We start from the raw sequence: 16,332 nt of genomic DNA, 5'->3' as shown, positions 1-16,332 counted from the left end.
GTGTCATTCCAGAAAAGCCCATCTTTTACCATGGAGACATAGGTGTCTGTGTAGATAGGTCACCGCCCAGCTCATCATTAAGACATTAGGTGAATGACAAGCCTATTAAACACATCCTCAGAAGAATGACATCACTGTGGGCTGGACCATCACAAAAGCCCAAGGAGGAAATGGAAAAGCCAGGTTTTCACACAAGCTGGCCCTGCTCAGCCACGCCTGTTCTGGGCTGAGACAGTGCTGAGTGCCTGTTAGAGCCAGGCTTTGTCATTTCTGGTCCCCTGAAAGTCAGCAATGTCAATCTCACTGCTCCCAAGGCAGACCCTCTACCCAGACAGCCACTTACCATGCTGGCAGCATCAGCCTCTCAGCCGCCAAGGGACTGAACCTCCAGGGTCAGCTTCCCCTGCCTGCTGCTCGGCATGTCATGGGCTCTGCCCAACAACTCTAAATGAGCCCTTTGACCAGGGGGCCAGGGATCGTCTTGAGCTATGGGTAAAAGCCATGATGCAGGCTGGCACAGACCCCATTTCCTAGCACACCTACTGCCTGGGCTACAGAACAGCCTTGTGACTGTCTGCATGCCTGGCTTCTGCTTTCCCTTCGTTTTCCTACTCATTTATTGTGACATTAACATGCAAAAGATGCACAGATTTTTTAAGGGTTCAATACCATACATTTTGGCAAGTGTTTTGCTTTTTTATAACTGTGTAACCAGACACCCAACAGATAGGGCATCTCCCAGGCCCTAAAATGTTCACCTTTCCAACCAATGCCTACATCCAACTGAGGCTCAAATCCTATCAACATAGATTTGTTCTTGCATGAATCCTTGCATAATTACTTCTTAAACATAATTAGAAGACTCTAGATAACTACCCACAAGGCTGTTGGTGATGAAAAATACTTTTAATTATATTTATGCCCTGACATTAAAATGCTCATTATGCAAAGAATAAAAAAAATTAAATTAAAATCATCCATGGTCCTCTTAGCCACGGCTGGAGCTCCAGTGTGTTTTTTTCAAGGCTAGGACCTATATATTTATCAGTTCCTGGGCACTGCATTAGTTTTGTCTTCTCTCCCGACACTCTCCTCTTCTCCCTTCCTCTGAGTTTGCCACTCATTTCAGAGCAGGCGTCTGGAGCTGCCCTTACAAAGCAGCACAATCAAAAATCAACCTAAGCTGAGCGGTGGTGGCACACGCCTTTAATCCCAGCACTCGGGAGGCAGAGGCAGGCGGATCTCTGTGAGTTCGAGGCCAGCCTGGTCTACAAGAGCTAGTTCCAAGACAGCCTCCAAAGCCACAGGGAAACCCTTGTCTCGAAAAACCAAAAAAAAAAAAAAAATCAACCTATAATTCAACTTAGCTGAAGCCGAGATCTGAGTTTACATGAATCTCCTCTTTGCCCAACAGCGGCTATGTGGGCCTCTCTGAGCCTCTGAGCTTTGCTGCTCAGGATAAAAGCCGGCTCCTAGAGACTCTCCCCAGGTGAATAGTGCATTTGCTGTGAAATCCGTCCACCCTAACATCTGCCTCAACTCTGGTAATCTTCCCTCTATCCACCTGCAGAAAACAAAGCAGCAGACACACCCTTAATCTGGCTTAAATATGGCACTTTAATGGCATTCTAAATTAGAGATGGAGTTTTCCAAAAATCCAAAGAAAATGAGGATGTCTGTTTCTGAGCCTCAATTTATAGACACCCCTAAATAATAGGCATGGCCAGTGGTGAGGGTATGAGCAGACTTGAAAACAGTGCCACATGTGCGCGCGCACACACACACACACCATGCACACGCGCATGCTCACCAAACTTTTGTAAAATGGCGGTAAAGTTTATGTAAGCTGGGTACAGTAGCTTATACCTGTAGCACCAGCTGCTACTTGGGGGTTTGGTGGGACCAGTGGCCTAAGCCAAGGAATTGGAGGCTATTGTGAGCAACTAGCATGACCTCAAAGCGGGGAGAGGCTGGAGAAATGGCCCTGCGGCTGAGGGCACTGGCTGCTCCTCCAAAGGACCCAGGTTCAATTCCAGCATCTACGTGGTGGCTCACAATCATATATCACTGCAGTTGAAAAAGACCCAGTGTCCTCTTCCGGCGCTGCACACACATGGTGTAGAGACATACTCGCTGGAGGTAAAACACCCATATGCATGGAGATAATTTTTAAGTTTAAATTAGGTAATACAAACTTTTCTTGTTTTTAATTCTTTTAGAGTGTACGTCAGTGGCGTTCACACTGCTGGATGGCCATCACCACATCCGTCTTTCCTTTCCATTAGACAAAACAAAACAAAGAACTGACAGGCCACCCAGGAAACACTGCCCGTCTTCTCTACCCATGAAGCCGCTCTCCATTCCCCCATACCACCCACCTGAGACAGGCTCTCTCCCTCTGGAGCCCCGGCGTCTCAGCCCTGGGCTACCGTGTGGCATGCACCTCCACACTAGCTTTTGTATGTGGCTTCTGAGATTCAAACCTTCATGTTTACGTCGCAAGAACTTACCAGCTGAGCCATCACCCCAGCCCCTGGGTTCATTCTATTTTCTGTCCCTGTGAATTGAATGAGGCTGGTAGTCCAGTGAGGACTTACTAGTGAATGTCTATTTCCCGCTATAGAATGTCCTTATGGTTAATCCATGCTGTAGATTGTGTCTGGGTTGTTTTCTTTTTATCTGTTTGGTTTTCTTTTTTTTTTTCTTTTTTTCTTTTTTCTTTCTTTTTTTTTTTTTTTTTTTTTTTTTTGCAACACTGGGGATTGAACACAGGGCCTTAGGAATGCTAGGTATATACTCTACCACTGAGCTATCTATATCCCTAGCCCTCTTTTTTTTCAGGACTGAGTAACATTCTATCATATGTATACACCACATTTTGGCCAGCCATTCATCTGTCTGTACAGGCAAAACTTCAAAGCTAAATGCAATATTCCTATACTTTATCAATGAGACCATGACCATTTGGAGCCTGACCCTAGCAACCTAAGATATCTTACACAAACGCCTAAAGCCTAACCCCTGCTAACCATGGCACTTTCCAGAAATAGTACTCTCACAGAAAACAACAACAACAACTTATAAACATTACTCCTGCTATCCCTCAGCAAGATAAAGATGAATCCACTCATCCATGCGGTATGGCCTCCACACATTGGCCTACAGGAAAAGATCAAATAGCTTCCCCTTAATTGCTATAAAAGAACCGTTCCTTCTTCCTGTTACAAGATCCCCATCTGGGTCTAGTAGTGGTGGCACACACCTTTAGTCCCAGCACTTGGGAGGCAAGGACAGGCGGATCTCTGTGAGTTCGAAGCCAGCCTGATCTACAAAGTGGGGTCCAGAACAGTCAGGAGTGTTACACAGAAAAACCCTGTCTGGGAAAACAAAACAAAAACAAACAAAAAGCCTCTGGGAGTTCTTCAAGAGCCACCCATCTATTTAAGATGTGGTCTTTCTCTGGGGCTCGGAGCTTGTTGATTGGCCTCTGGAGTCCCAGGGATCCTCCTGTCCTGGGCCTAGCTTTTTATATGAGCATCGGGTAAGAATTTTGCCAACTGAGCCACACCCCAAGTCCTTTCCTGCATTTTGGGGAGCAGGGGTTTGCCTGCCCTAAGGGGTATGAAGCAGCACATGACAATGGTTTTGAGTTGTTTCATGTGTGTGTTGGCTACTCACATAAGGGATGAAACACCTCCATCCCCCCTTTTTTTTCTCGTGTGAGTATATGGCCTTTAACTCTCCATCCGCCTGCCTCAGCCTCTCAGCTGCTGCACCTTCTCCCCCAGTTTCCAAAGCAGTCTGCTGGGAAGTCACACCAGGATCCTCAGTCCACAAGTCTAGTTGATGAGGCTGTGTTTTCTTCCGTTATTATATTTTGCAGCATGAGGGATTGATCGAACACAAGCCTCATATATTGTAGGCAAGTACTGTACCCGCTGTCCCTAGTCAAGTCACTTGTACATTTTAAAATCAAGGGTTTTTGTGTCTGTTGAGTTTCCGACATTCCTTATAAGTTCTGTAACTTGTCCTTTATCTGATGCATCTCCTGCTGGGGTCTTCTCCCACTCTTCTTGTGTCCTTAGAGGCACAAAGTAGCCCAACTAGAAATGGGGTGGCATCCATGCAGAAGATGGATCAGCGTGAGCTAAAAGGCATCTGTTTGTTCCCTCAGCTATACCATCAAGTTAAGCTGGGTGACTTTGCACAAGGCATCGAACTTCTGAGACCTTACTATCCTTGAACATGGGAGGCAGTGAAGACGGGATCACTCATCAAGCAGGGTTTTGGATGAGACTTGGATGTATGTAAACAAGAAAAGTGGCCCCAGACAACTGGACCCAGCATCCCAGTCAGCGTGATCATCCCATTGGTCAGGGCCAAGGACAGACACTGGGTACAAAGAGTCATTATTCCAGACTTGCCAGCGAGGAAGCTGACGCCTAGCCAGGCTACAAAAAGTGGCTGGTTCCCACTAAGACCATTTGTTTACACCCCAGCATCCACCCCAACTACACACCCGGGTCTGGGGGCACACCAGCCTCAGATGCCTGAGTCAGATAAACCAGCTCAGCCACTTACTTCACAAGCTGTAAGGGCTTGGAAAGCCTTCGAGACCATCCAGTCCAGTTCTTCCTATTCACAGATGGTAAAACTAAAGCTGAGGGAGGTGGAGAAGCCTGCCCAGACTCACAGAGCAGCAGAGCCTGAATCGGCTCTGATGGCCAACTCCCCGCCCCCACACACTCCAGAAATGTCCTTGATGAAGCAGGAGGACAGTGTGGCCGATGCCCGGCACCACCCACGCTTTTCCAGAACACTCAGCTCTGTTCTCCAAGAGTGCTGGCTGGGAGGCGACGTTTCTAGCAGTCCTAACGAGCAGCTTCCGGATGGTCAGATGGGTTTCCTGTCTTTACCAGTTGCCGGGCTCAGGCCTGCTATCTGGGCGCACACTCTCAGGGGTTCAGTGTCAACAGAAGATCCAGTTATTACACATGGTGCACTCTTCCCGTCTCCCAGACCGAAGGTGCCTGTTCTGGCCAGCGCTTTCAGACACCAAGAAACACATTTACCGCCTTTGCCTTGAGGGGCCTTTCCATCTTTGTTTTGTGATAGAATACATAAGTGACAGGAACGGAAGTCAAAATAAAGATTTGCTAGTACTTAGCCCGCTAGATGACCCTCCTTTCTGAAAAGACAGATTGCCGCATTAATGTTGATTTCCACAAACCCGGGAGGGAATACTCGAAATGTCTGGCCTCCCTGACCACATCTCACAGGTAACCAAGGGCTGTTTCCCAAGACCGAAACCTCAGAGTAGAAGAGGAAGCCAGATGATTATACACTGGTCTGTTCTTAGACGGATTACCACCAGTGTGGGGAAGCATAATTAGAACGACAACACGTTATTGCTATCGTTTCACGATTGTCTCTGACCTCAGCGACGCCCCTAGCCCACCATTATTCATTCTCCAGAAGCATGGGCTCGTGGGATGCTTTGGATATTTGCTCATGGGCGTGAATGATACATGTGATGGTTTTGAAGGTCAATGCGAACCTGTGGGTTTCCACTGCATGCCAAAGTTCTCCTCCTGGGCAAACAGAACTGAACAGTACAGAGACTGTGTGCCCCATAGAGGCTGTACATTCAGAGGCTCACAGATCTGTTGTGCAAGGAAATAAATGGCATTCACTGTGACAAATAGGTGACAGAAGTAACGAAGGATAAAGCATCCCAAGAGCATAAAGAAGGCTTGGTGGCAGAGCTCTTTTTTTTCCCAGCATCTTCTTCTATGCTTGCATTCTAGAAGTTTCTTTCATGCACGGGTTGTGAGAAGATGGGAGAGGCTGGCATCATGTCATTTTAAGAGATCTTAAGGCAAGGTCTGTACAAGTGTTCTTGTAATTTGGGGATAATCCTTCACACAAGTTATAAATGAGGAAATCTGGGCCAGGCAGGCATGGTGGTGCCAGCCTGAAATCTCAGTACCCAGGAAGATAAGGCAATGGGTCAGCTGAGGCTACCTCCAAGACCGTCACTTAAAAACATGAACTACGTGTCCAGAGTCCTGTGACTTGATGAGGTTCCTCGGTGTTTCCCCTCCCTGGTCCCAGTCAGACCCATGCAGGACATAGGTATACTGTCTATGCATGAGATCCACATAAGATACAGTACTGCTCCAAGTCCGCCTCCGAGGCAGCACCAGCTAAATCAAGACTGCTTAACCCTGAGGTTGGAGGGCAAGTTCTAGTTCATGGGCAAACCCTCAAGGAAACAGAAGCACTTCTTTTTCCAGAAGGTTCTCTGTCCAAGCCAAACACTGGCCACAAGAATTTTTTTTAAGGCAGGGTATTATATATACCAGGTTGGGCTGCCAACTTGCTCTGTAGACTAGGATGACCTTGAACTCCTAATCCTCCTGCCTCTGCCTCAACTACTAGAATTACAGGCACATACCACCCAGGACAGGAGTCCTCTTTATGGGCACTGCCGTCCGAACTATGTATGACAGTCTTGAAGGTGCCAGCCCCACTCTGTCTGACTGCGAGACGCATGCGCTCCCTCTCGCCCGTCTCTCCATCATCACACATCTGGTTTTGCGTCTCTTACTCTTTCATCCTCCAAGGTTCTTCCTTGAGCCCTTTCTCTCTGACAAAGCAAAACAATGATAAAAAGAAGGGTAGGGAAGGCAGCAAGAGCAGACTCCCTCCAGAAGTGTCTGCGGATGGCCTACAGGATGGGCGGTGTGTCGCTTTCAGAAACTTTGTCCCCTTCCTTATTCTTCTGCTCTTCCCAACCCATCATGTCTGGGTCTAGGGGAGTATGGTACAGTGGGTACCACAAAAGAAGGCCTCCATCCTCCGAAAGGTTTGCATTTTCTGGGGTCCCTGTGATGGCATCTGGAGTTGGAAAGCCCAAGTTCAAATCTCAGCCTTATCCCCCAAATAGTGACCATGGAGAGTTTATTCGACCTTCTATGCCTCAGTTTCCTTGATTTGAAAACAGAAATGCTAACCCCAATATGTAGAATTTAGGCAAGAGAAGTCAGTGAGCACAGGGTTTAATCGAACAAGTCTCTTCGACTTCAAGACATGGCTGTCGGACCATGGATGACATTCCATCCCACCTTGCTAGATAAGCTTTGTGCTATTTACTGAGCATATCCTTGTAAAGCATGCAAAAAAATGAAATGATATCTATTTAGTGTGTGTGAAGTCAGGACAAGTAGTGGAAGTTGGTCCCCTCCCCACCATGTGGGCCTTAAGCGTTAAATTCAAGCTTTCGGTGTGGTGACATGCACATTTACCTACTGAGTTATCTCACTGGCTCCTTAAGCCACAACCTTGATATAAAAGACATATATTTCGCCGGGCGGTGGTGGTGCACGCCTTTAATCCCAGCACTCGGGAGGCAGAGGCAGGCGGATCTCTGTGAGTTCAAGGCCAGGCTGGACCGACAGCCTCCAAACCAATACAGAGAAACCCTGTCTCGTAAAACCAAAAAAAAAAAAAAAAAAAAGAAAAAAGACTAATATCCTTAATAAATACAGCACTCAGTCATTGAAGCATAAATGCTTAAAAACACAGGAAGTATTAGTAATAAAATATAAGTTAGGGTGTGAGGGATATGGCTCAGTTGGTAAGGACCTGAATTAGGGTTCTCAGCACCCACATAAAAGCTGAGTATGGTAGAATGTCTATAGCCTCATCTCTAGAGAGGCAGAGAAGGGAGGGATCCTTTGAGCCCAATGGCAAGCAGCCTAGTCAAGTCAATGAACTTCAGGTTCTCGTCTCAGAAAAAAACATGGTGGAGAGTGACAGAGGCAGACACTTCATGTCAATCTCTGGCTTCTATACATTTTTGTGCACATCTGTACAAACACAATGCCTGCATAGACTGCACACTCAGAATGCGAGTAAAAAATGATATGAATGCTTTGATCAGATTTACAAAGATAAGAAAGGGAGTGCTAAACTAATGCTCTGCCTCAGCCCAGTCATTAACTGGAGCCTTAGCCTTTAGCACTAACCAGCCCATGCTGCTAATCCCTATTATTTATTGCCTTTGAGGGTACCAGAAGATGGGCACTCTGATAACCACTAACAGGAGTGTCACTCAAACTGAAAACCACAGTCTTGACAATAGCAACGAGTCCCTAAAATGTTTATGCACTTACATTCATTCCTTGCCTGTGACCCAAGGGAAAATTCCAGAGTTCAGAGAAAGCTTTAGGTGGCAGGTGTTGCTTCATCTACTGCACCACACCGTAGCCTTTAAAACTAAGCCTGGGGCCAAGTGGTGCTTGCCCTTAGTCCCAGCAGGAGGATCTGAGTTCCAGGTCAGCCTGGTCTACATAGTGAGTCCCAGGTCCCCTAGGGTGTTGACACCCAGTTTTTTGTTGTTTGTTTTTTATTTTGTTTAGTTTTTTGAGACAGGGTTTCTCTGTAGCTTTGGAGTCTGTCCTGGAACTACTTAGACCAGGCTGGCCTCCACCTCCTGAGTGCTGGGATTAAAGGCATGAGCTACTACTGAATGGTCACACAACCAGTATTAAAATAAAAAAAGCTAGGACTGTCAAACAGGCTCATGGGGGAAGGCTTGGTCAAACCTGGTTACTAGTGTTTGATCCTCAGAAACCATATAAAAGTGGAAGGAGAGGACCTTCTTCCTCCACAGAGTTGTCCTCTGGCTTCCACAAATATGCTCTGGTATGTGCCCCTCCCCCACATTGTGTACAAACACTCAACAGTAATACACGAAAAAAATGGCAGCTATCTGGTTTAGGGTGACTACAGATAGTAATAATGGATTGTCTATTTCTTTAAATTTTATTTTTATTATTTTTACTTACATGTGTGAGCGTGCATGCTTGTGGAGGCCAGAAGAGGGTGTTGGGTCCCCTGAAGAAGAGGCTATAGGCCAGTGGTTCCCAACCTTCCTAATGCTGCAACTCTTTAATGCAGATCCTCATGTTGTGGTGACCCCAAACCATAAAATTATTCTTGTTGCTACTGCACACTGTTATTTTCTACTGCTATGAATTGTAATGTAAATATAACTCATAAGCAGGATATCTGATATGCAACCCTTGTGAAAAGGGTCATTTGACCCTCGGGTTGAGAACAACTGTTATATGCAGTTGTGAGCCACCTGACATAAGTGCTGGGACTCAAACTCGGGACCTCTGGAAGAACAGTAAGTGACAGGATTTTAATGTATTCATCACTGGGAACAATACATATCTAGGAGCTAGAGTGCTTAGCCTGATTTGAACATTATAACACACATATGTGTATTGTGTGTGGATAGCACATGGCATCCCATAAATACGTTCATCTGAAAGCATGTGCACACAGCGCTGGGGTGTGCTATAGTTTAGATCTGGAATGTTCTCCAAAGGTCCATAAATTGAAGGCTTGGTCCTCACCTTGGTACTATTGGGAAGGTACAAGCTCTGAGGCTGCCTAATGGAAGGGTCAGGCCAAGGGGGTTTGATTTCCTCCTGAGAAGACACTGGGACTCTGGCCCCTCCGGTCTCTCTCTGCTTTCTGGCCACTATGAAGTTAGCAGCTTCCTTACTAACTTCCGCCATAGCATGCTATCTCACTACAGACCCCAAAACAGTGGGATCGACTGACCACAAACTGTAAACTCTAAAACTGTGTCAATAAACCTTTCCTTCTTTTTTTTAAGAAGTCACTCTTTTTAAAAAAGATTTATTTATTTATTATGAATACAACATCCTGCCTCCATGTTTGTTTGCAGGCCTGAAGAGGGCACCAGATCTCATTGTGGGTGGTTGTGAGCCACCATGTGGTTGCTGGGAACTGAACTCAGGACCTCTGGAAGGGTAGTCAGTGCTCTTAACCTCTGAGCCATCTCTCTAGCCCCCAATAAACCTTTTCTTTTAAGTTGATTTATCACAGATTTTTTCCCCCTCAGCACAGGTTTCTCTGTGTAGCCCTGGCTGTCCTGGAACTCACTCTGTAGATCAGACGGGCCTGGAACTCCGAGATCTGCCTGCCTCTGCCCCCAAAATGCTAGGATTAAAGGCGTGCTCCCCCTTTTCTTAAATTAAAAAAACAAAGGAGTATAGGGAAATGGCTCAGAGGGTAAAATGTTTCTTGCCATGCAAAGGGGAAGACCTGAGTTCAAATCTCCAGAACCTGTGTAGAGCCGGGCACGGCAGCACACATCTGTAATCCTAGCATTCTCATGGTGAGATAGCAGTCAGGGATAGGCTAGACCCTGCAGGCTCACAGGCCAGCTGGTCTGGCATACAAGACAAGGTGGGAGTTGAGGACCAATACCAGAGGCTACCTCTGACCTCCACACATGTGCCATGGCATGCATGGATGTCCCCCAACACCATACACAGATACATGATACATACGTACACACATACAAGAAAATTAAGAAGCAGAGAAGAGTTGAGGAAAGGAAAAATGGGGGCAGCTCTCATTCAAATTAATTTCTATAGTGGGGTGGGTGTTCTTTATAAGGTATGAGTGTGTGTGTGTGTGTGTGAGTGTGTGTCTGTCTGTGTGTGTGTGTGAGTATGTGTGTCTGTGTGTGTTTGTGTTTGTCTGTGTGTGTATGAGTGTGTGTCTGTGTCTGTGTGTGTGTGTGTGTGTCTGCACCTTGAGTGTGCTAAGAAAAGTTCCAGCTCAAGGTTACCTAAGGGAAGAGCTGGGGTCAAAACTGGGGTAGGGCATCCTCAGGGCTATTTCACTGTTGCTGACTTAGAGTAACAGACAACAAAGATTCAGAAAGAAAATAGGGAAAGGACAAAGGATTTGGATGAATAGCAGAACCATAGCATTCATATACACTGCAGCACAGAAACGGGAGGCTTTGGTGGGCTTCTTCAGTGGTTTTGTTCTTTTTGTTGTTGTAGTTTTGTTTTTTTGTTTTTTGAAACAGTGCCTTTCCATGTAACCCTGGCTGTCCTGGAACTCAATCTGTAGACCAGGCTGGCCTCGAACTCACAGAGATCACCCTGCCTCTATCTCCCCAGTGCTGGGTTAAAGGTGTGCACCACCACTGCCCAGCTCAGTAGCTTGTTCTTTAGGGGTTGTTTCTCTGTGTTTGTTTTGTGGCTCTGGGGATCAAGCCTTAGACTCTACCTCTGAGCTAATCCCAAGCCCAAAAGATAGGTCTGAATAAGCAGTTGTGAAGGGAGGATTTCCCCCCTTTCTCTTTTCCAGATCTTCTGTAAGGCGATATTAACTTTCTTGTTTTAATTGATATGAAAGAACAGCATTGCAACAGCATGAATGACCGAACTGAGAGCAGAAAGAGACAGAAGCCAGGCTCTGCCCACAGGGCCTCTTCCAAAGGAGAAGAATGGGGGTATAGGTAATGGCAGGGTACACACCTGAATGCCTGGTACCATGAGTGCAGGAGACTCAAGATCTGCAGGGGAGGTCAGTGTGTTCGTGTGTGTGTGTGTGTGTGTGTGTGTGTGTGTGGGTGTGCAAGGGTGTGTGTGTCTGTGTGTCTGTGTATGTCTGTGTCTGTGTGTGTCTGTGTGTGTGTGTGTGTGTGCGAGGGTGTGTGTCTGTGAGTGTGTGTGTGTCTGTGTGTCTGTGCATGTCTGTGTCTGTGTGTGTCTGTGTGTGTGTGTGTGTGTGCGTGTGTGTAAGAGAGAGACAGAGACACAGAGGCTAGCAGGCAGATTTTTGCAAAGGTGAGTTTGGACCTCAGGGAGCATTGGCCAGGCCCTGCAGTTTCTCTGCTCCATTTACAACAGCTCTACAGTGTGTATTGGATGCACTAAGCACCGTTTCAAAAGCCGGACGCCATTGCTCTCCCTACAGAGAACATTCTCCCACACAAAGCAGGAAGGTAGCCACAAGCTGAGGATACAGAGGATCTAGTCAGAGCAGTGTTAGCTCCAGTGGGACCAGCTTGCCCAGACCACAGTGTGGTGGGGAAACCCTCTCTATTCTCTTTACTCTTCGTGGCCAGCTTGCTCAGTCTCTAGAGGCACCTTCTCGGGAAGCTGGATCTGGTATCAGTGGGGGAATGGGATGCTCTCAAGGCTCTGGCCCACGTGAGAGGAACAGGTTAAATCCTAGTTATATAATCCCAATCAAAAGAAAATGGGGGCCAGGATTGGTGGCACATGCCTTTAATCCCAGCACTTGGGAGGCGGAGGCAGGCGGATCTCTGTGAGTTCGAGGCCAGCCTGGTCTACAGAGCAAGTTCCAGGACAGCCTCCAAAACAATACAGAGAAACCCTGTCTCGAAAAACCAAAGAAAAAAAATGGGATTCACTTTTGCATAGAACTTGTCTGGCAACTGACCCTCTCTGCAGGACAAAGTACTTTTCTCCCCATGACTCTTGTCAATCCACATTCATAGATATAATCAAGATGATAAGACCAAGCAGTAGTGGCGCATGCCTTTAATCCCAGCACTCAGGAGGCAGAGGCAGGCAGATCTCTGAGGTCAAGGCCAGCCTGGTCTACACATGGAGTTCCAGGACAACCAGGGCTACACAAAAAAAACTCTGTCTTGAGAAAACGAAAAAAGACTGTAGGAAGTAATTCATGTCCCTTTGGAGTGCCATTTCAGAGAGTGACTGTGGGTTGGGGCTGAGTGGATGGTAGTAGCAGCCTGGATGGGTCAGGAAATGAGAAAGAAAATAGTTTGGGCTGAGTGTAGTTCCACGTGAGTAATCCCACAGCGCGGAGGCAAAGGTACAAAGAAGAGTTCAAGACTAACTTGGGATACACGATGTGACCCTTGTCTCAATAAAAGGAGAAAAGGGAGAGGGGGGAGCTGTTTAGCGGCCCACAGTTAGCAAGGTCAAGGTGATGCATGTGCTGAGGCTTCTTGCTTCTCCTCTCTGCCAGTTCCTGCACATGCAAGAAACCCCAAGAGACCCAAAACTCTCTGCCAGTTCCTGCATGTGCAAGAAACCCCAAAAGACCCAAAAGGGACAGGCTCTCCTGTGCCCTGCCATGCAGATGCACACCTCCTGTGATGCTCTTGGCACCATTGCTTGGCTTTGGGAGCACAACAGACCTGGGAGGTAGGTGGGTATCTCACCGCTTTATAGAGAAACAGAATTCAGAGGCATGGCTGCACCTGCCTAAGGCCAGAGAGAGGGAACGGCTCTTGGGTTGAGCTTCACCGACCTCAGGTCTAGGATCCCACTATGTCCTCCAGGAAAGACAAAAGACCTTTGGTCTCCTGTAGGGCAAATGAAGGAGACGATTGAGCCCCACCCCACCCCAAAAGATGACTGAGTTGTGGAGGGCGATAAGAGGGGAATGAAGATCTGCCTGTAGCTGGCAAGGAGCGAGGATGCAGCCTGGACACAGTTCATGGATCTGAGTTTATAACGATGGAGTCTCCAAAGCGGGTGGTCAAAGGTCACCATCATCTAAAGCTCTTAGGCACGTTCTGGTTCTGCATGTCCTTACAGTCTATCAGTTCATAAAATGCCTGGTGGCATCCTATAATACACATTCGTCAGTGACATTAGAGAAGGGGGACGGGGCCTGCACTGAGCCCAGAGACCAGGTGTTACCCTACCTTAACTCCACCCTGGGCAAGTCACTTGGAAAATTGGCGGGAAGAACAATCCATAAGTCCATAATGCCATGTGCCTCTCACCACTCACATCTAAGGCGAGACGCTACTAACATCTTTTGTCTTTTTTTCCCCAGTCTCTCCCTGTGCATCCCTGCTAACCTGCAACTGACTATGTAGTTCAGGCTGTCTTCAAACTTGCAGTGACCCTTCTAGAATGCTTGTGCCTCTAGAATGCCTGCACACACACACACACACACACACACACACACACACACCCTACTAGCATCCTTTTCCATCACTGACTTCTAGGGAGAGAATGTAAGAGCTCTACAGTCCTTCTTTTCACCAAGGCAAGACCACACTAAAATGCAGGCAGACAAGCGAGACTCCTTGTTCCCAGACAACTCCGGGGTCCAGGTTTTGCAAGGGGGGCAGTTTACATCCAGCACTAATGTGACTTTCCTGCGCTGTAGGCAGCTACCCAGAGGAGTCCTTCATCATAGTCTTTCTATGAATCACTCAGAGTTAAAGCCCCTGCTCTGTCTGCATCTGGGGAAATAAAAACATTATTAAAGAGAATTGAAGTGCCGTGGTGCATCTGAAAATAGCACGCAGTGAAGGCTGGCTCCCCAGTTCCTCGTCTGTTCTAGGCAGCTCTTCCAACAGGAATAGACCTGGAACCCCACACCCCAATTCTCAGACACCCTAACTAAGTTACCACATTATCTGCTAGCTGTAATGTGGTGACCCACGGCTGCCAGTTCCGGCCCATACTAATAGGGCCTGTCCTAACTCCTTCCCTGCTGCAGGTGCCCCTGCAGTCACATGTTCCTGTCAAGTGATCTGCAGCTTCAGGCTACTCCCTCTGCAGAGAAGAAGGGGGTGTAGACAGAATAAAAGAGGTGTATGGCTCTTCCATCCTCCCAACAGGCAAAAGTACAAGCCTAGTCACCTTCCTTCAGAGTCCCCCACTGGTTATGGGTCCAGCTCTGAGGTCAAGTCGCCCCTCCCCCACCAGGTCCACCCAAGAGAATTAGTACTCGCTATGAGGACCTGCTGATACCTCCACAGGGATCACAGCGTGGCTGTGTGATCAGCTGGCCAGGGAAGGAGATGCATACAAAAGTTGAGTCTTTGCCTTCTAACCAGGGGGCCCAACGACTGCCGAGCCTCTTCAGCATGCTCTCAGCTTCCTCTGTGCCAACAAACTTTGTGACTCATGGTCTGCTCGAGGAGGCAGCCAGCAAGCAGCCTTAGAGATGGGTTAAATTGGGAAGGAGCTCTTCTAGCTCACTCACCCCTCAGGTGCCGTCCCAGCCCCTACTCTGCAACAGGACAGGGAATGAGAATGACTCCGGCTCTTTTGCTGGCCCCCGAATAACTAACTACCAGAGACGTGGGCTCTAAAACTGTGTCCATAGGAATACACGCGCGCGCGTGCACGCACACATATACACACCCCTGGTAGGCTCTGCAAGGCATTTTCCTAGCCTCGTCCAGATCGCCAGTGTTCCATTCTTAGGAGCTGCAAAGTTGAACACAAGGAGAGCGTTTCCTCATCCACACTGCCAGCCGAACCAGAGGAAATCTTGGCAAATGAGGAAGCAGAGACCTGCACCTTAAGGGTCTTGGAACTGTCACACATACGTGGGGATGGTTGCTGTGGAACTGGGAGAGACCCTCGAAGCTACATCTCTTCCCGTCAGCCCCCACCCGCCCACCCAGGCCAATCTGGAAGTTGGGAAGCCTACATCCCACCAGCAGCCGGGTTAAGTAGAGAGGCCAAGTCCATCCAGTTCGGAGAGATGAGTCTCCAGCGCCGGCTTCCTCCCCAGCTCCTGCACCGCCGGCGCCACCTCCCACATCCAAAGAGCCAGGCATCAGACGGGCAGCGAGCAGCTCCCCTCGACCCTGGACCAGTTTCGCTCATCAAACTCCCAAGCACAAGCCTCTTTGTTAATTCCGCAAATACTGTCTGTCACACGATCGCCTCCGCCAACACTCCTTGTCAACTCAGCTCCAGAGACACCCACTTTTCCCAAAGCCGGGTGTCTCTCCACCACCAAAGTCCCTAGCCGGCGGCAGACCACCGCCCCTTAGCGCCTGCACACGCCGGCCTGAAAGACCTCAGGGGACCAGGTTGTCCCCGGCCCGAGGCATCTTTGTCCTCTCTGCACAGACGCTCGCTCACAAGGCTGCTAGAACAGCCCAGCCTGGCACCAAGTCGGCGCTCTCGCTTTTGGCCGGGGGCCACTCCGGGGGACAAAGGTCCGCGTCCTGGAAGTTTGCGGGCCCGAGCCGGGGCGCCGAGCCCTTCTTACCGTACATCTCCGCGGGGAGCGCGCCTCCGGGAGGCCGGCGTCGCCGCGTCGCTGGCAGCTAGTCCCGGGCCGCGCCTGCTTTTCATTCACAGCCCGGCGGGTTCAGGCGGCTGCGGGTGGAGACCCGGGCGGGGCGGGAGCAGCCGATGGGGGGGCCGGCGGCGGGCGGGCGGGTGGGACGGAGCGGGACGCCACCCGCCCATTCAGCGCCGAGGTTGGCCGCCGCCTCCTGGTCTGGTCCGCAGGCTGGGCGGCGCGCAGGGGGCGGAGCTGTGTCCTGCCACGCCCCTCCCGCTTAGCCACTGGTGGGCTGCCTCAAGAACCCCGCCCCCACCCCTGCCCCCCCTGCCTCCACCCCTGTCCCCCCCATCTCCTCTCCGCGCCAGCCTGGGGCGCGCCTTTTGCCAACCCGACGCCCCCAGGAGCCAGGATTCTGATTGCCGCGGTCACCCAGTGGATCATCCA

General features: G+C 48.9%; 1 protein-coding gene across 2 annotated transcripts in view; it reads right to left on the bottom strand.

Annotated features, from left to right (window-relative positions):
- Efr3b (EFR3 homolog B) overlaps nucleotides 1-16,009 on the bottom strand; it is a 73,653-nt gene extending 57,644 nt beyond the window's left edge. The window contains exon 1 of one of the 2 annotated variants that reach the window (XM_013119873.3): nucleotides 15,868-16,009. In XM_013119873.3, coding sequence (XP_012975327.1) covers nucleotides 15,868-15,874 — 7 coding nt within the window. In that variant the 5' untranslated portion in view covers nucleotides 15,875-16,009. Of the gene's footprint in view, nucleotides 1-15,005; nucleotides 15,025-15,867 lie in introns of those variants that run through there. The other variant, XM_040730743.1, reaches the window with a different exon arrangement.
- Nucleotides 16,010-16,332: the final 323 nt, after the last annotated feature.

This window comes from Mesocricetus auratus, unplaced genomic scaffold (assembly GCF_017639785.1).
Source record: "Mesocricetus auratus isolate SY011 unplaced genomic scaffold, BCM_Maur_2.0 Super-Scaffold_100024, whole genome shotgun sequence".
Taxonomy (NCBI): Eukaryota; Metazoa; Chordata; class Mammalia; order Rodentia; family Cricetidae; genus Mesocricetus; species Mesocricetus auratus.
This window is presented reverse-complemented; position numbering and strand designations above follow the sequence as displayed.